Source organism: Apteryx rowi, unplaced genomic scaffold (assembly GCF_003343035.1).
Source record: "Apteryx rowi isolate R43461 unplaced genomic scaffold, aptRow1 scaffold_102, whole genome shotgun sequence".
Lineage (NCBI taxonomy): Eukaryota > Metazoa > Chordata > Aves > Apterygiformes > Apterygidae > Apteryx > Apteryx rowi.
In genome coordinates, this window is record NW_020447220.1 from 220,607 (window position 1) to 238,533 (window position 17,927).

The 17,927-nt window shown below is 47.1% G+C and overlaps 1 protein-coding gene across 1 annotated transcript in view; it reads left to right on the forward strand.

Annotated features, from left to right (window-relative positions):
• Positions 1-17,927, forward strand: part of LOC112965720 (gamma-aminobutyric acid receptor subunit alpha-3-like) — a 65,893-nt gene that overhangs the window by 27,399 nt on the left and 20,567 nt on the right. Inside the window, exons 3-4 of the mRNA XM_026064995.1 lie at positions 6,077-6,144; positions 10,307-10,527. Coding sequence (XP_025920780.1) covers positions 6,077-6,144; positions 10,307-10,527 — 289 coding nt within the window. The remainder of the gene's footprint in view (positions 1-6,076; positions 6,145-10,306; positions 10,528-17,927) is intronic.

Genomic DNA, 17,927 nt, shown 5'->3' on the forward strand with positions numbered 1-17,927 from the left:
CTTCCTCACAAGCCTGCCTCCGTCCTGTGCTGCCTGAGCCCCCTGAGAGCATGGCCTCAACCCCGCTCTTCGGTGCAGGGTGGGGGCCTCTGCCAGCCCAGCCAGGACCAAGGGGCACTGGCATGGGGACAAAGCTGGCTGAGATCCTGTGGGTCCCAGCTCAGCAGAGGGCTGAGTGGGACCACTGCTACCCACAGCACACCCTCGGGGAGGTCCCTGTCCCCTAGCGTATCCAGCTTATCTATGAGATAAGACTATGTAGCCTGTCCGACRTCAGCACAGTCACCAGGAATCCCCTGGTTTTGCCCCTGTTTTAATAGCGTGCATCATCTGGGAACCTCCAGTGCTTAGATGCAGGCACATCATTTCTGCTCGTTTACAGCATAGCCTCTGGGAACCCCATCTGGGAAACGTGACTGTGTTCAGTACATCCACAAACCTCAAGAGCTGAAACACAACCGGCCGCGTAGATTATATTATGGCTGAGATTCTTAAATAAACAGCACTTGATGAGTGCAGCGGGATGTTTAATAAGAGCCTTCTCRTCCTCCCGTGCCCCCTGCCTCCTGTAATCACTTGTAGAGGCAGCCCTGCAATCGGCAGCCAGAGCAGGGAGAGGAGAGAGGCAGGGTAATTTGTATTCCAGCTCTGCCACTGCTCCTAGTGCTTCCAAGAAGCAAGTAAAAATAGCACTCAGTCATTTTGTAAATAATAGCTATCTCCTTGCTGGCCCAGGGAGTCATGAGCACTTAAAAGGGAGATTGCAGGAACCGGGGGGATGTCTGCCTCTCCGTCATGCAAAGGGCTGCAGGCAGCCAGCGCCCCGGGGAGAAGGGGCACTGGGACGTGGAGGAGCTGCTCATAGCAGTGGAGGCCAGGGGAGAGCAAGTCTGCAGCCTTCTCTGCGAGGCATGTCCCCAGATGCTGCGAAATGGAAACCCCGAAGCATCCTGGCAGCTGCTGCTGCTTTACACCTTCTGCAAGTGAAAGGGAGGCAACTGGCTCTGCTTGCATTGGAGTCAAGGCAGCAGGATCTGACCCTCCACACAGCACTAATAGGGACGTTATTGCCTGTACAAGCAGCCAGAGCTGGCGTAGCAAATCCTTGGAGAAGAAGGGTAGCTTTTAAAGAGCAGGCAGGTGTAGGGAGTGCCATGGTAACACTAGGGGAATGGATGTTACAGCTTTTGTTTTACATTTGCATTGCAGATTTGCCCAGCTGTGGGGGATTTCTGCACACAGGAGTGAAGCAGCATTGCCTGGTTTGCAGGGACAGGCTGGCAAAGAGCTCTCTGCGCCATGTGGGAGAAGGGGCAGCTCTGCTCAACCCGCAGAGCCTTGCCCCTGCTCACAGGCTTGCTACAGATGGTGTTAGAAGCTCAAGTACACTGAGGCTTGAGAGTAAACTAAGCCTGTAATAATAAGTGGGATGGGAATCACCCTTGCACAAATGATCTAGGATTGTAACACAACATTTAGATGCCTAAATTCTGTCTATGTTTAAATGTTGATCCTGAAAATCCCTTGCTCTTCTAGTTTTACTAAGTGCCTCATGGTCTTTTCTCTTTCCCAGACCTCAGCAGCTGGGGGCATGGTGAGTCTCCACAGCCTAGCTGGAGGTGCTTTTGCAATATGCCAAGAGCAATATTGGATCCTCCACTGGGCCCCTGTGAACCAGCATGGGTCATTGCTCTAGAGCTGGGCTCTGCTCCTTGCTCTGCGCCAGCCTCCTACCTCAAGCAGGTCTCTCCTATCTCGTTCCCCACCTGTAAAACAGGACTAGCAGCATCCGCCTGCCCCTCAGGAGGCTGGCTCAGTTCACTTGTGCGTGTAAAAATCTTTGAGATACAGGGAAGGAAGGTGCTAGGGAAGAAGTGCTATTTAATGTTCTGTAACAGGTCTAGGGAAAATGCCTAGCCCTCTGCAGTACAGTCCTCGGCTATTAATTCTTTGGTGAGAACTGGGCAAGATGGCCAGGGTACAGCACACAGATGTTCGGATCTGCAGATGAGGAAGAGGATAAGGACTTCTCTGCCATGTCTCCTGGACTTAGGCAGAAAAGGCTCCTCTCTTAGTTTTCCTGTGTTGCAAAAATAGGTGCAGTTTCTTCCTATTTGGGCTAAGGTGTGTACATATGACGGTAAGAAGGAGGGAAGCTGCCTGAGTAGCCCATGACTTCTCTCATGAGGAACGTCTCACTGTCACAGAGCCAATGGGCTCCTGCGATGCCGTGAGCAATGTGGAAGCTTGGACTCATGTAATGCTGCTACAGGATCACATGGGAAGCCCATCTCTAAGGCTATAGCTCGCTCTGTTCTGCTTGTGTTTTACTGGTTGCTGGATTTCCCTGCTCTGCTGGAATCCTTGCTTGCACAGTAATAATTTAATTCCAGAAATCCCTCCAGATCCCACCCAGATCCTGCCCTGCCTTGGGAGCACAAAATAACTGGGAAAGTTCAGTCTCACTTTTGGCATCAAGGGTGTAAGGAGCCTGTCTGCTTAAGTGTTGTGCCCTGAAGTAGGAGTAGAAAAAGTGACCTGGGAGAGGACTTGAGCCAGCCTTCTGGTGCTTGTCCCCAGCTGGAGCTGCCCTTGCATGCACGAGTTATCTTGCTGATTTCAGTGGGTCAACGTGACCTGGCCTGAGCAGCACATCTGTCCACTGGGAAGGCAGGAGAGAGTGGCAGCCTGGAGTCAGGAAATGGGAGATCTCTCCAGACATCTGTGTTGTTCTCTTCAGACCTGTGTTGTTAGGATGAAGAGGTGAGAAATAAGGTGGGTTTTATTCTGTGATCTGGGAAGAGCAAATCTGACCTCTGTTTCTCTTGCTTCCAAAAAGGACAGTAGCTGAAGGAGGATGTTCCTACTGAGCTTGTTCTCTSTGGCTGATCAGGCGTAGGAAATGCTGTTTTGTGGTCCCCCATGCTGAAAGATAGGCGAGCACTGCTACCATGACAGATTAAAGGGGATTTGGATAGAGATGTCTCAGGGAAACAGACTGCATAACTGCTGTGGCCCTGTACACTGCCAAGTCTCTCTATTAAAACCTCTCCTAAGAGTTAGGGACAACTGAAGATTTTTTAGAAGTAGCTTTGGTAGCCAGGCTGATGTCCCAGCCGCCCCTGGGCTGAGGACCTTGCAGGTGTCTATACTAGATTTAACTCTATCATCTAACTCCTGTGATGGCACGTAGTATAGCTCAGTCCCAGCTGAGGACGTTGCACAGCACTTTACCTAATGCCATTTGAATGATGTTTCCCAGGTTGAATTAAATGGATGCCCTCCACGGTCCCCGGGTTATGTTGGTGGATGGCAATGGCTGCATGTTGTGATGGTTGATTCTGTCTGTCTCTGTTATTATTTGCTTTGCCATCATTGGCACAGTGAAAGTATTGATCACTCCAGGCACTATTAATACACATTATTTGTGCAAAGAGATGGGAAGGAGCATGCCCAGGACAAGGAGTACCTCTTGGTCCTGAGAGCTCATATTGCAAAGTTGGAAATGAAGTGTTTCCAAGTGGGCTTGGTCCCTTCTTCGCTGGGCTCCTGAAAGGCTCCCATGAACAGGGTATCTCACTTCCTCTGCTGTGCTGTGCAGGAGTGTATGCACGAGTGAATCACTGTGAGCAGTCTGTTGGTCTTCGTCAGAGCAATGTGGCAGGCACTGGATGCGTGACTCCATCCTGTGTTGCAGGTCCCCACGAGCAATGGTCAATAGGGATTTAACAGAACAGGAGAAGCTACATCAAGTTTTTCTAACACAGGACAATAAATGCTATTGTCTTTGATTAGATTTGCCAGGAGGTTGTGGGGAGGAAGGGGTCTCTGGAGCTCCATGACTGGTAGTTTACAATATKCTGCATTGGGACAGAAAACAGGATGAGATCAGACCCATCCAGGGTTAAATCATAACCAGCTAACTTTCCCTCAATTCTTGCTGTTCTGCTTCATAAGAATACAGTGACAATATCTTTCCCTAGTGCCATTGCTTTTCTAAGAAGTGTCAGCAAAAAACAACCAACCACCCCCCCTTTTTTTAAAATTAAACTTGTACATTCTCCATTTTCTTGGGTTTATGCCAAATGCCAGCTAACAAATGAAAAGAGCAGCGTCATATAAAAGGGTGTCCAAAATTAGTTCTGCCTTTTCACCTGCTCACCGCTTCCTGAATCACTTCTCCAATGCTTGGAGCCTGCAGGTCATGTCATATAGCACAGGTGCTTTCATGGACCCCTCTGTCCCTCTTTCCAGCTCAGTTCCCCTTGGATTCACAAGGTAATTTATTCTGCGTGTCACAAGGACTGACTTCACTGGTCAYGGGTGGCCACATATCCTGATCTGATATCTATTGCTGTATATTATTTATGTTAGACAATCTAAACACTCAAAAAGGGAGAAGGAGAGGGGAGTGGAGAGAGAGTTTGTTTTTTCTCTAAAACACAGTTAGTTTTCTCTAACTGCATGTGTTAAAGAACCTCGCTTCACTAGAATTGTCTTCTCTGCTGTATATCTCATTTGGGGGCTTGCTTSGAGGGACACAGAGAGAATAACCTGAGTGTTTAAGTCTTACCAAAGTATCTCGTTTTGTTTAAAAAGCTGCCTCGCTGACTGCTGTGTGTTTCAGAAAGTGTACTGCATACATACTTCTCTTTAACCTTCTTTTTATTGCATCAAGACAAGATCAAGGGTTACTTATATAGCACAATAATATCAGCCACAGGCTGTGTCAGAAGCTCTCCAACCATAATAACTGAAGACATGTATATGTATGTTTTAGCCATTAAGGAGAAAATTCTGCCAGAATGCAGAATGCATTATCTTATTTTTGGATACAAAACTTTGAAACACAAGACTAAGCTTCATGATATTGCAAAATAACTGTCAGAGGACACAAGAATTTCCATWACTGAATTGAGCAATGGGCCATCCAGGCTAGTAACATAGCTGCTTCAGTGGCCAAAATGGGATGCTACTGATAAAACACAAACTTTTTTTGGAGCTCTACGCAGCTCTGAGCCAATTAACAACATTCAAAAGGAACACAATCATATGATCTATCCCTAAAGTAATGAAGATTTATGGTAACGCAGTGCTAAACKCAAGGCACCTCATTTGGCTCTTTTAGTATGTCCTAGCGGGCAGAGTACTCTCTGACAGGTGACCGCGGCAAGTCACCCCATCCTCCTGTGCCTCTATTTCCTTGCAAAACAGGGCCATGACAGAGACCTCTTTTAGGAGGCATGCTGAGATGATAATGATGGAAGTCATAATGAGAGCTGCATGTGCTATTCAGCATGAATAATACCTGATGATAGCCACGTTCTGGAAAGCACTTCAGTTTATCGTTACCTGGAGGCATAGGATTAAAATTGCCCATGAACTTTAGTGCTTAGGGCAGGAATTGAGGTTTCCTGATTTTGTTGGGGCAGTGTCCGGAGGGAGACTGTTTTTCAGCATCTGCAAGGGGAGCGTAGTCTGGCTGTAGATGAATATAGGATGCAAATAAATACCACCTCTGCAAGAGCAGCTGCTCTTCAGGAGTTGAGGCACTTAGAAAAGCAGCAAACATGATGGGAGTAAAAAGCAATCAGAATATTGATTCTTTTATGTACAGATAAGCATGAAGCTGTAACAAAACCCGGGTTTCCTAAAACTGTTGGAACATTGCTAGGCTATTTATCAGTCTGGAAGACACAAAGGGATTTCAGATTAAAGAGAATTTCACAATTTCAGGGTTTACCTCTGTATTGAAGATATGTGGATCTGTACAACATTATGTATTGTATAGCTGCATATAATTTATAAATACACATAGTCTGAATATGTCAGCACATATTCATCTGTGGTGTAAGTGTGGAAAGCAGTATAGCTACATCAAAGATGAATTTGCTCAACTATAAATGATAAAATCAGCTATTGTTTAGGGTACACTGCTGAGCACAATACCAGCTTGTTGAGGGTTTCACCAGGGAGGCACCTGACATGAAAAAACAGCACGCAAAAAAATGCTAAAGCCTTTCCTGTACAAATGCATTCAGTTCTCTAATTGCTTTTTTCTCTTTTTATGTCCCAGACAGCGTAACTGAAGTCAAGACAGACATTTACGTGACGAGTTTCGGCCCTGTCTCAGACACGGATATGGTAGGTGCTATGGGCCAGGAAGGTGTGCCTCCAAGGGGATGGGTGGTGTGTCTGGCAATGGTGGCAGCAGTGTCCCACTCTCAGCCCTGACCGATCTGGGCAAAAACAGGACTTTCCTAAAGACAGGAACATGACCAAGCATCCTTTCTGTATGGGCAGGAATGTGCCTAGTTATCTTCTCTTGATGCAGGCAATAGAAACAAATTGTTTATTAGATGTGTTTTAACTTTTAGAAACTAAATGATAATGCCAAATGCAAACTTAGAGAGTCAACACCTTTGCATCATTTGAGCAGTCTGAAGGCTTTAGGGTCTTTTTGTTTCCTGTAAGTGCAACCTGAGGCAATGAAATGGGGAGGCAGGCCCAAGARACCAAAACCAGTATGTAGTACACTCACATGCCTTGAGAAGCGCCTTCATTGTAGCCAGTCTTCCTCAGTCAGACTGCATGGAGGAAGGAAGGTGCTTCATGGGCAGTGTCTGAATCTGGCCTGTTTTGATGGCAGTGCCAAGAGAGAGCAATTCCCACCCACAAATTGTCCTGAGTCCTTCAACCAGAAAGGAGGCAAAAGAGAGGAAAGAAAAAGACTGAACTGATTGGAATATTTTGACAAGTTCAGGGAAAATTATTAATGAAAAGGCCTGAGGTCTGAATCTAGGCTTGTATTCCCACAACAGTTTGTCTTCTAATTAAAACAGGACTGTGGAGCATAATTAATAGTGAGCTTTCTCAAAAGCATTTCTTGCAACTTGTATTCCACATGCACCCAGACCCACACAAAAGAGTTGACTGGTTGTGGTTGCTTTACATTTCAAGGCTGCCGCATGAGGCTAGTCACGCGTTAGGGGCTGAGGCCCTCCTGCTTGCCCAGCCCTGGAGGTTACATGGTGCTGCGGTACCCTCGGACACGCCAAGGAGAGTTTGGAGCTGGAGGGATCCCATCCGAGGCAGGGAGCTTGCATTGCTCTCGCAGGCAGGAGCAATGTCCTGAAGTCTCCTCCAGCCCCTCGGAGGCTGGGAGGGTTTCATTTGCTGTGCTCTCTTGGCCATGAACATCTCTCCAACTGCCCCACTGACAGTCCTATGCTAGCGAGCGAAGGAGTTGGAAGAGAATTAAATGCATTTCATGCTGCCGCTAGCCCCATCACACGATCCCATATTGCTTTAGAAAGACCACTCCCTCCAGGGTTAAAAGTTAACTTACTGTCACTGTAGCCAAGAGTATTAATCTCATCTGAGTTCTCTCTCTATCTCACTTTCTTTCATACCACAGTGGAGACACATAATATATTCAGCAATCTCAGCCCTTGGGGAGTATCTGATAATTACTTCCAAGGTGGAGCATATTTGATTAAGGGAGTGTGTATAATGAACTGTGAAGAAGAAATATGAGGTATTGAAAAGAGGAAGGTATTCTCTGCAATGTGATTTGACAAAATGAATTTAAAATTAGGAAGACAGTTAAAGAATAATAAATTATTTCCCCYCTTGCGTGCTTTAGTTCCGTGTATTTTACAAATGCATAGCAAATGTGTTTTAGCATGCAGTCCTGGTGTTAAATGCAGTCAGAAATGTGAGAGGGAGAAACCTCATCTCCTTGGGAAGYGTGGGGAGACCCCGCTCTTCTGTTGTGGTTCCTTTTATCTCAGGAAGTGGGAAAGTCCCTCCTTCCACTCTCGCATCTGCCTGATGATCTTGCTCCCGTCCCTCCCACAGCCATTACTCATTGCGATGGAAAGCCTTTCTTGTGCAACTTGATGCAGACAGAGGCTGTAATTATGATGATGGAAGAGAGGCAGGTAAAGTTGCTGYGGAGAATGGAGGAGAGCAGCTGGTTACTAACCATGGAGGAGAACATGCGGACCTTTTCCCCAAGATGCTCCAAGGACTTCTAATCTCGCTTTCCATTTGACTCTTAAAGTCGAGCCTGATTGGACCTGACATATGCCCAAATGTTGAGTAGTGAGCTTTTCAGCTTTGCCTTAGTTCCCAGGAAATGGAAAAAAAAAAAAAAAGTCAAGGGAATTTTATGCTTTGGAGGGCAGACTCCGAAGGAGGACTGAGTCTTGATGGGTTTGGTTATTTCCATAGAGGGAAGACAAACATGACCTAGAGCTAGGCATGTTCCTTGGAAGCTGGGACTTGGAATTGATGCTCTCCTGGAAAGAAGGCTAGAGAAGAGGGGTAGGATCTCAACACGATTTCTCTTTCCTTCAGGAATGATTCCTTAACATAAAAGAAGAAAAACAGGACCTAGGAAGGTGTTATAAAAGGTTTTTTGTTTGTTTCATTGGTTGTTTTTTTTAATAAGAGCAGAAGGTTCTGAAAAAGATAGCTCTTCTCCTGATAAGGGCTTTTCCCAAACCTGCCTCCTGCAGCTGCACACAGACTCAGTCTTTTGTTTTGGTTTCTTTACTGAGCTTAAAACCCCAAGGGGAGGATGATCTTCCATGAGGGAGCAGAGTATCTTGTACAGGGCAGAGTCTGTGGGACAGTAGGATCTTCTCTTTCCTTTCCCCAAGCCAGAATCCAGAAACCTCACATTTGGGCAGGAGCGCCTGTGTGGCCGGGGAGCAGGAATGAGTTTCTTCACTTAGATGCTTTCACTTAGCTACCATCTGCTGCAAAATCTTGCAGAAATTTCTATGACCTATAGGAAACTGATGTGCTGCAGCTCTTAAATGCTGCCGAGAAGAGCTGCAGGAAAGAAATCATTCACAGAGATAAGTTTAGTTAGTCCTGCAGCCTCCAGGAACCCATAAATAACAACTATGAATCCGCAGCGGCATTGCAACAAGAACTGRAACAGATTTTCCAAAGTCCCCATCTTTCTCTGCCAGCCTCATGAGCTAATGAGCCCTGCTTCATTAGCAAGCTGAGGTGCATGTAGCTTGGGCGAGCGGCTGCAGGCTGCCTTCCTGCCCGGACAGTGGTGAAGTTGATGCCAACTGACTCGTGCAGTTCCCTCAGGTGATGCCAGCCTTGAGCGGATACAGGCTGGTTTGGGTTAGTGGGAATGGTGCTCCCATACGCCACACACATTAATTTAGTTTTGCCCTGGCATGGCTTTGGTGCCTTTGGCACAGCTCCCCTTTGGAGAGGAGCAAGCAGCTCGGCGGGACATGGTCACCCAACAGCCCTCAGCTCCTAATCACAGGTGAATCTGCAGAGCCAGTGGTGCCGGTGCTCCAGTGTCCTGCCCCTGCCCCAAGGCTGGGGCTGCGCTGCTGCCGGGGCATGGGAGGGAGAGCTGGGGTTCATGGGTGTCCCAACAGTGGGAGAGGGGCAAAGGCGGGGAGCAACGTGCTGAAGACCAGCTGTTTTGCCCACTCCTGGCCCATGGTGTTATGTTGTTCCCATCAGTTCAGGTGTGACTTTTTTTTTTTTTTTTTTTGGCCTTTTTGCCTTTTTGCTTTTCTGCTCGGATGGCAAAAATCAAATTTGTCAGCAGCACTGCTGGAAGCTGGCCCTGGCTGCGGGATTGCAAAGAGGTGACATCTGATCACCCCAATTGGAGTTTGGGCTCATAAATAGGTTTTTATGCTTATGCAGGCTTAAAAAAAAAAAAAGAAGTCACAGGATCTTGTAATGACAAGTTTGTGAAGGCCTTGATTCAGTGCTTCACTTAAAGGCACTGGTGTGGAGATGGCTGAGGGAAGCACATCATTAAAATAGTGTCCTGAAACTTTGTTTTAGGTRTAAGGGTGGAGTTATCAGTATCCTGCCCAATTTCCATCTTCGGTAACTTGATTTTTGCCTGTTCAAATTCTTGTGCAGTTGCATACCACAGTTCCCTCTCCTGCGAGGTCTGTATAAAGACAGTGGTGTGGCACGGAGAAGCAGGGCTACCCCAGAAATGGCCACTTTCCACTGTAGGCTATGTTGCAGCATGTCTGCAGTCTGTCAGAAACACCGAGATGCAAATTTTGGTGTTGTGTTAAAGTCATCATACAAAAGACAGCAAATGTCCTTTATCCTCCACAATTTTCTCTGCTGTTGTTAATCCCGAGTTCTTGTTGCATCATGCTTCATTATCAACCAGAGAGTGCCAAATACAGTATACCCAGTGACTGAAGACATTTATTATTTCTTCAACCACCTTGCTTGCAATGAAGAGCTAGGTTTTTACCTAGAGTTATTTTTCTCTCCTCTCTCCACAAAGGAATACACCATTGATGTCTTTTTCCGGCAGTCCTGGAGAGATGAGAGGCTGAAGTTTGATGGGCCCATGAAGATACTTCCCCTGAACAACCTGCTGGCCAGTAAGATCTGGACTCCTGATACCTTCTTCCACAATGGCAAGAAGTCTGTAGCCCATAACATGACAACACCCAACAAGCTGCTGCGCCTGGTGGACAATGGCACCCTCTTGTACACTATGAGGTAAGCTTGTTTCTCCTGGGCCAGGGTCTTCCAGGTCCCTGCATACATACACTAGTCAGATGTTCCTGTATGCTTGAAAGCTATCCACCCATGTAGATAATGTTTGCCACTTGGGGTTGCTGTGCTAATTTACCTTCCAAGGTAAGCAGACCTATAAATGAAACAACAAGCTACTAATAGACACAAGAGAAAGATATTGAGGTGTTTATAGAGAGGTGTAAATCTTTGTTTTCAAAAATTGTTTTCTGTGCATCCATCTCCAAGCAGATCCTAACTAATAACACACTTCATTGAGGATTCTGTGTACTAAGATGCTGCACAGTCACCTGCTTTTAAGGACCAGACAGAATTTCCTCTCTTCATAGCAGAGCTGGCTGTGAATCTGCATCATGTCAGCAAGTTTGCAAGCTATCGCTAATAAACAACACTGYGTTTGTGCAGCAGTTCTCTGATGTGAGCTAATCCTGCCAGCACCCTGGAGGCCTAGGTCTCCAAACATCAGTGATCTCACGTTACAGATAAGGGCACTGAGGCATATGGGGTAAATGAAGGGGGAAGCCCATTTTAGCTGAAGGGCTCAGTACTGCTCCTGGCTGTCTGGCCCTTAGTCACCTGTGGGTGACTAAAACTCCCCACCGTCTGTATCATTGTCTAATGGTAAAATCCTATAGGAGCTATTAGTATAAGGCAGCAAAAAAGGACCTTGTGTTAGGCCTTTTATGTCATTTCACTTGTTCTTTATTCAACAAACAACCATTAGATTCAGCAAATGTTGCCTGGCTGAGAAAGTATTGGATTTGCTCTTGCACTTAGAGCTGGGCAGTAACACTGGAAGGTGTTGGGATGGCAGCATCAATAGACTGTTGGGAATGAACCTCTTGAAGGAAGTGAAGTTACAGGATTTTTAAATCAATTCAACAAACCCTTCAGTTTAGCCCCCTGCTAAGGAACAGATGGATGAAGGAGAGTCTGGGCCTGTGTGTCTGCTGTTGCGCCCCTTAAATGCAAGGTAATCAGGGAGGTAACTTTTCCGTAGATACCTCTAAGGCTTTGCAAGTAGCTAAGAGCCCACACAGAGATACCCAAAGCTGGAGATGCAGTTAGTCCTGGCCAGACAGGAAAGCACAGCCCACTGCACCAGATAGTGTGTCAGGGACGGCACAGGGCTCCGCAAGGTTTCCTGTCTGAGACATCCAGAACAGGCATATCTGATGGTTGCTCTTCTCCATGCTGCCAAAGGAGATGCCTGCCCTGGGACACGCAATTTTTTGGCGGGTTTTTTGGATGGGGGTCCAGAAGGAAGAAGATATAAGGACATGGACTGGATGATCCAGGGCTGTGTATCAGACTGAAGCTCAGAGACCAGGGTCCCATCTGTCTTTGCCACTGGTTTGGCACACTGTCTTGCTGACTAGGGAGTTTTGAGGCAAGTTTGGACCTCTGTCAGATTTTCCCTGTGCTGGTAGGACCATGTGCTGCGCCTTTTCCAGGCTGTGCCTTGCAGGTTCAGTCTAGACTGGTACGTTGCCATGCAGTTTGACTCCTGATACATTTCCCACTCCTTTACCTTGTACTGGGCAATACCCTTGAGGGATCAGCTCTGCTGATGAGCAATTAGAGGCACATCTCTTGCTATTTATCATGCTGTGAAAGCCAACTTCTCTTAGTCAAGGTTTGCATTTATAGATGAAGTTGCTCTGGTGAAACAGCAACTCTGACACAGGCATCCAGCAAAATTACACCTGTGTGACAATATTTATAGCTCCTGGAGAAAGCCTCTTTATCACTGACCTGAGCTTCAAGGAGTTACAAGCCAGCTGTAGCTGAGCATCCAAGGATTTCTTTTTGTCACAACACAACCTTCTTGCAGATTGGTGTAACCTCACAGTGCAAACTTCTGATCGCTGACTCAGGCCTTGGCACCTGGGTGACAAGATGGCCGTTGTGACTGCAGCAGAAAATCGTATTTCTCTATTCTACTCCCTCCGGCTGCTTAGTAATGGACAGGTTTACTGTTCCCTCTGCCTCTTCCCTGCTACTCTGCATGCCTTAGAGGGTCAGGGGAAGAACACAGTTTTATTATGTAGCCCTGCCTCTGCAGTCTTGTTTTTGGAGCTTCTACAAGATCTGAGTAGTTCGCAAAAGCCCTGATAGGGCCTCGACACTCTGGTGTCAGAGCTGAGTGCAACGAACTGGGAATTGCTTGTGGATTTACTTAAGGTACAGACAAAAACTCAGCTGCTGCAGCAATCTCTGGATGAAATCTCTGGCTCAAATTGTGTGAAGGACATAGATAATCTCCTGGTTCTTCCTGGCCTTGAAACACATGAAAACAGTGAAAGCTTGGTGCTGTACCAATGGGATTCAGCTTTGTGAATCTAGGCTTTAAAGAGCTCTTCTGCTCTTCACAGCGACTGTCAGAATGGCATGTTGAGGCTTCATGGTTATTGTCAGAGTGGTTCCCAGACAATATTTGCTCAAGTTATGCACTCAAAGTATGTTTTCTCTAACTGCTGGGCTGACGCATTCAACTGCATGCCCAAAGACTTTACCTTAAGAACCTGTTTTACTGAAGACAAAGTGAAGTCCTCAGCAGCAGTGTGTGAGGACTTGAAAAGGACAGCCGGTGAACCCCTTGCTGAGGTGAAGGCAGGACGGTGGAGAAGGCTTGGCACAAAGGTGCCCAGACTCTGCCCAGCATAACAGCATCATGCAGGCAGCCCCACTGGTGCCATTACACCCCTGGCAGCAAGTCCTGTACCTGCTGCAGCATGCTCAGGAGTTTGTGATCTCCAGGCTTCTCTTTGAAATCCCAGGGCCTTGTTGGGTCTCTGCTACCAAAGGCTCTGGGATGCCTTTACTACCTGGTGTCTTCACTCCTGGGCACCTGGGGATAGCTGGAGGCTGCAGCATGCAAAACCATCCACATGATGGAGGGGGCTGTAAACTTGAGGTGCAACCATAATTCAGTTTTTGCAAGAATACCAGCTCGAACATCCCTGCACCAGCTTCTTGGTAATGTGGACAGACAGCTAGTTTGGCTTGAGCCTGCACTGGGGTTAGTTCTAGAAAACAATGTAAATGAACCTGAGCAAACCAAAGCTAGCATGCTAACCACATGAGCATTTGAATATATAAGATGTGCACAGCCAGTTTGAAGCTTTTTTCTGCCATACAGTTTCCAGAGTGGGTCCAGAGGCAGAAATGACCTATTTTCTAGGTTTGGTTTTATGCAGGCAAACTCTTGTAAAGAAGCCATCCCAGGAGGCACAAATCTTCAGAGATCACCTTATCTCCCTGCAGAGATCTCCTTATCTGCCATCATGGGCTGAAATCTCCTGGGCCTGGGGGAGGATGTAATGAGAATTCAGTGCTGTCAGATCCAGACAGAGAGGGATCCTAGAAGCAATTTGGCTTCAAACTCAAACCTGAGCAATTAAACCTAACCTAGATTTGCACACAGTCTAAACCGTAAACACTACCTATTTGACCTGACTGTGATTATCAACGAACCTCCTAGAGGAGAAATCAGGACAAGACTCGAGCAATATCCTTGGCATAAACAAAGTCAGTTCTGCTGTGCAGGGTGCTGTCATGTTTTTGTACCACATATACACCAAGGGATTATTACATTTGCATCCCAAAAATTGGACTGAGACTCTAGCTCATCCTGCAGCACGACGCAGGTAACGACAGGGGCTCTAATGACACATCAAAGGCTTTGCTAAGCTCCTGGTAACCATGAGAACGAAGCTGAAGAGGTTTGTTGTACCGTCAGCCCTGGGAGAGGTATGTTTAGCCTGATTCACGCTTCTTGCCATTGTGTTGAGCAGTTCAAAGGACTTCCTATGACTTTAAAGAGAAAAGCATGGGTTCTTTCCTGGATGTTCCACTTTTGGCGCAGTTGTGCCAGCAAAGCAATGAGAGAGCACAAGGAGTTTGCAGTCTGATTTCAAGACAGTTCTGAATTAGTTATTGCTAGTGAGTGGGACAGATGAGCTGAAGGATAGAACAGCTGGATTATGCGATTGTTGGCAGCGTGGCCATTTTTCACATGCTGTTTAGGCTTTAAAATGACATTTCAGGGCTCAGATGTCTGGACTTGAACAGCATGTCAGAGTAATGAAGCAAACCTCTGAGGTTACCTGGCCATAAGCTCCCTTGTATAGGGTCGGGGTAAAGAGCATTTCTGCAACAGGCTCTTTTACCCGTATGCTGCAGAGGCTGTGGTAATTGCCTGGGAAGTGAGATGCATTCCTCTTAGTCTGACATTTTGACATTTCATTAGGCAAAGCATATGGTGCTGAGGACTTCTTAGCCAGAAACAGGCTGGTGCAGGAAAGGCTGGAAGTAAAGCAGAAGGGGGGGTGATGTGTATGCTCCTGAGCAGCGACTGATTTCGCAACCCCCATAAATATCTCTGCTATTTAGTGCTCTGGAAGCTGAGTGTGTGTAAGAAGGGCTGGAGGAGAAGGACCCGGGGAGGGGCAGTAGATAGCCGAGGGGTGTCAGGGACTGAGGACCACAGAGGAACGAGCAGCAGCACACAGCAGTGGAGCCGTGGGAAAGACATCTCGGAGAGCCAGCGCGCCCTGCACACGTGAGGCCATGGCAAAAGGAGCGCGGGCAAGGGAGAACATCCGAGAGAGGGAATGCCTGTATGCCTTTCCCCTTCGGCAAGAAAGCTCACTCTCTTCACAAGTTATCTGTAAATGTGCTGACTTCTGACCAGCCAAAATTGCTGAACAGACTCATTGTGCTGGAGTGATTTGGCTGTTCCTTTTTTATTTAATTTCAGGAGACTTAAAAACTCCTTCAGTTTGTGGAGAAGGTGGCAGATTAAGTTGCTTTTTCAGTGGTTTGTTGATGGATTTATTGTGTTTTTGTCATTGTTTACTGGTTCAGCTAACAAAACATACTTTAGTTTTAAAATTGTGACTACTACTTTCCCACACAACTCCTTCCCTTGACAGCACTTACTCTTGCTGGCCATGGCCTGGAGCAGGCGGGAAGGCATGGCCAGGGCTGGCTTGTGCCCAGCTGATTTCTGCTGCTGTCCTGGCCTTGGTGAGGGCAGAGCCAGGCCAAAGGCCTTGGTGGCGTTTCTGGCAACATTAAATGGTACTCTAGCACTGGACCTGCAGCCTGGCACCTTTGAGCTGTCTGTGTTCAGCCTTTCCCAGGGGCTGTTAATTACAGCCAAAACTTGCAACTGGTCCAGTGGATGAAAAAGACCTTTCGGGTTTTGGGGAATTTGGAACTTGTCAGAAGAAAAGCGCAGATCAGGAGGTGAGGTCCTTTGGAAAGACTGACTTTGGGGACACCCAGCTAAGATCCTTTTGAAACAATAAAGCAATCAGTGAAGCCAAGGAAGGAAAAGGAAGGTTAAAAGGAAAAGGCTTGCATGACCTCCTGAGGGAGGCAGGGGAAATGCTGAATTTTGTGCACAAAGGCACCAACATTATCTTTATGCCAATACAGTGACAAATATTAGAAGCAAAAAAATCCATTGCACTTGGAAAGGAAACAGGAAGAATTGAACAGTGAGATTGTGAGGACATGCTCAAAGTGCTTACAAACGATGAAGTTCCCCAAATAAGTTTCTAGCTGACAGAAGAAAGCATTACGCAAGGAACAGAACAGAAGGAGCAAAGCTGCCTCATCTGCTGTTTGCTGCCAGGTTTTTATACCTGCTTCTTGAAATCCTAATCTTCATCCAGATTACAAAAGAGAGGCATCAAATGGAAGGAGCAGTTGGTTGGTGGTGGCRTTTGAGTCCCCAGGAGAAAATCATTTCAGCAGTGTGATTGTAGGCTTGTGGAAATCACTGTCAGTCTTTCCATTGACTTCAGTGGATTTTGGATGAGATCCTAAGTGATCATCTCTGCTTCTGTGTTGTGGAAAACAGGTACACTAGGTCCAGAGGTGAAGAATAGCACAAGTCAGAAGGAGCAATTTGTTTCCAAGGAAGTTACTTTGAACCACATGGTGGGTCTCTGGCAGGCTGAGAAAGCCAAGCTGGGGCAGGCCGTAATGCAGGCAGAAATTTGTTGTCAGCTCTTGGTCAGTAGAACAATTCCCACAGGGCAGGGTGGTTGCTAGCTGTATACATGGGTTTAGAAAGGATTTGTCAGACTCAGAGAAGGGAAGGCCCTTGGTCTCCAGAGCACGCAGTAGTCTGGATGCAGCCTTGAATCACGGAAACTGTAAGCCATTGGGTGCTCGGAGAGAAGAGCAAGGAGCAGATTGCTCTGAATGCACCTGGATCTTCTACTCCTCTGTAAGCACCCAGTGGTCTCTATCACAGGTGGAGACTGCCTCTGTAGACCCGTTAAACTTGCTTTGATTACCCTGGCCAGAGTACGAAGCACTGCTTCAGCCATGGCCGGGTTGGTTGAGAGCCCTTGGGACCCAAGAGTGAATGGTGACTTAACAGCCAACCCCTCGGGGCTTCCATGTAGCTAGTCCCTGGGGGGACTGTGGGACCATGTCTTGCTGCTGCTGAATAGTTAGGAGCTGTTTACCAGAACTGAGCCTGTCCTGATCGCGGAGTTGTTTTTTTCCAGCTCTCTCCGTGTGGGGTAGCTCCCAATGCGCAGTGGTGCCTGTTCTCCCTGTGGGGTGGATGTACCCAGTGGAGACAGGTCAGTGGTGTCTGGCTTTGAAAAGAGCAGAAATGAACATTTACCTCTGTTGCATTAAGAGACAGGGAGGTATCACTGAAGCACAGTGGGGAAGGGTTCAGAAGGCTTATGGGAAACTGTACTTTCCTCTTTCCTTTGCCAAGCTTGTACAAGAATAGGTCTTAGATTTCCCCATGGTATAATCTGCTCTGCTGCGCTCTACCCCTGTGACCACTGCAAGGGGATGGCATGCTTCAGCTCTCCAACATTGTGAAGGCAAATTCACTGAGGCACAGTCTGGATTTTAAACCTCTACTGTGGGTGCTCCTGGTCATGCAGGAGGGTTTGGCCCCAATGAAGTTATGGCAGCTTCCAGCTCTTCTTCTCTGCTTCTTCATGTAATGTCTCTGCCTGTCCGTTGTAGGGAGGTCTGGTCAGGGATGCCAGCTCTCACAGATCCTTTAAAAGAAGCAGGTGTGTCTTCAAGTCTTACAGATTTGACGAGATGAAAGGGAGACATGGAGGACTGGAGAAAGTTAGGTTTCTCTGGTGGTACATCCCATGTTGTGCGCTTTCCTGGGACCCACCGAAAAGCAGCTGAGGGAAGTGCAGGAGCAGGGATGCTCCAAAGCTCTTTCCAGGAGTGTATCTTAGCCCTGAAGGAAGATAAGGATTCCTGGGGGTTAAAGCTGCCATGACCTTCAGGTTGGATGTGGGTCAATACCCAGCTCTGAAATCGCAAGGTTCACGTCCTCACCTGCCAGAGCAAACTTCCTA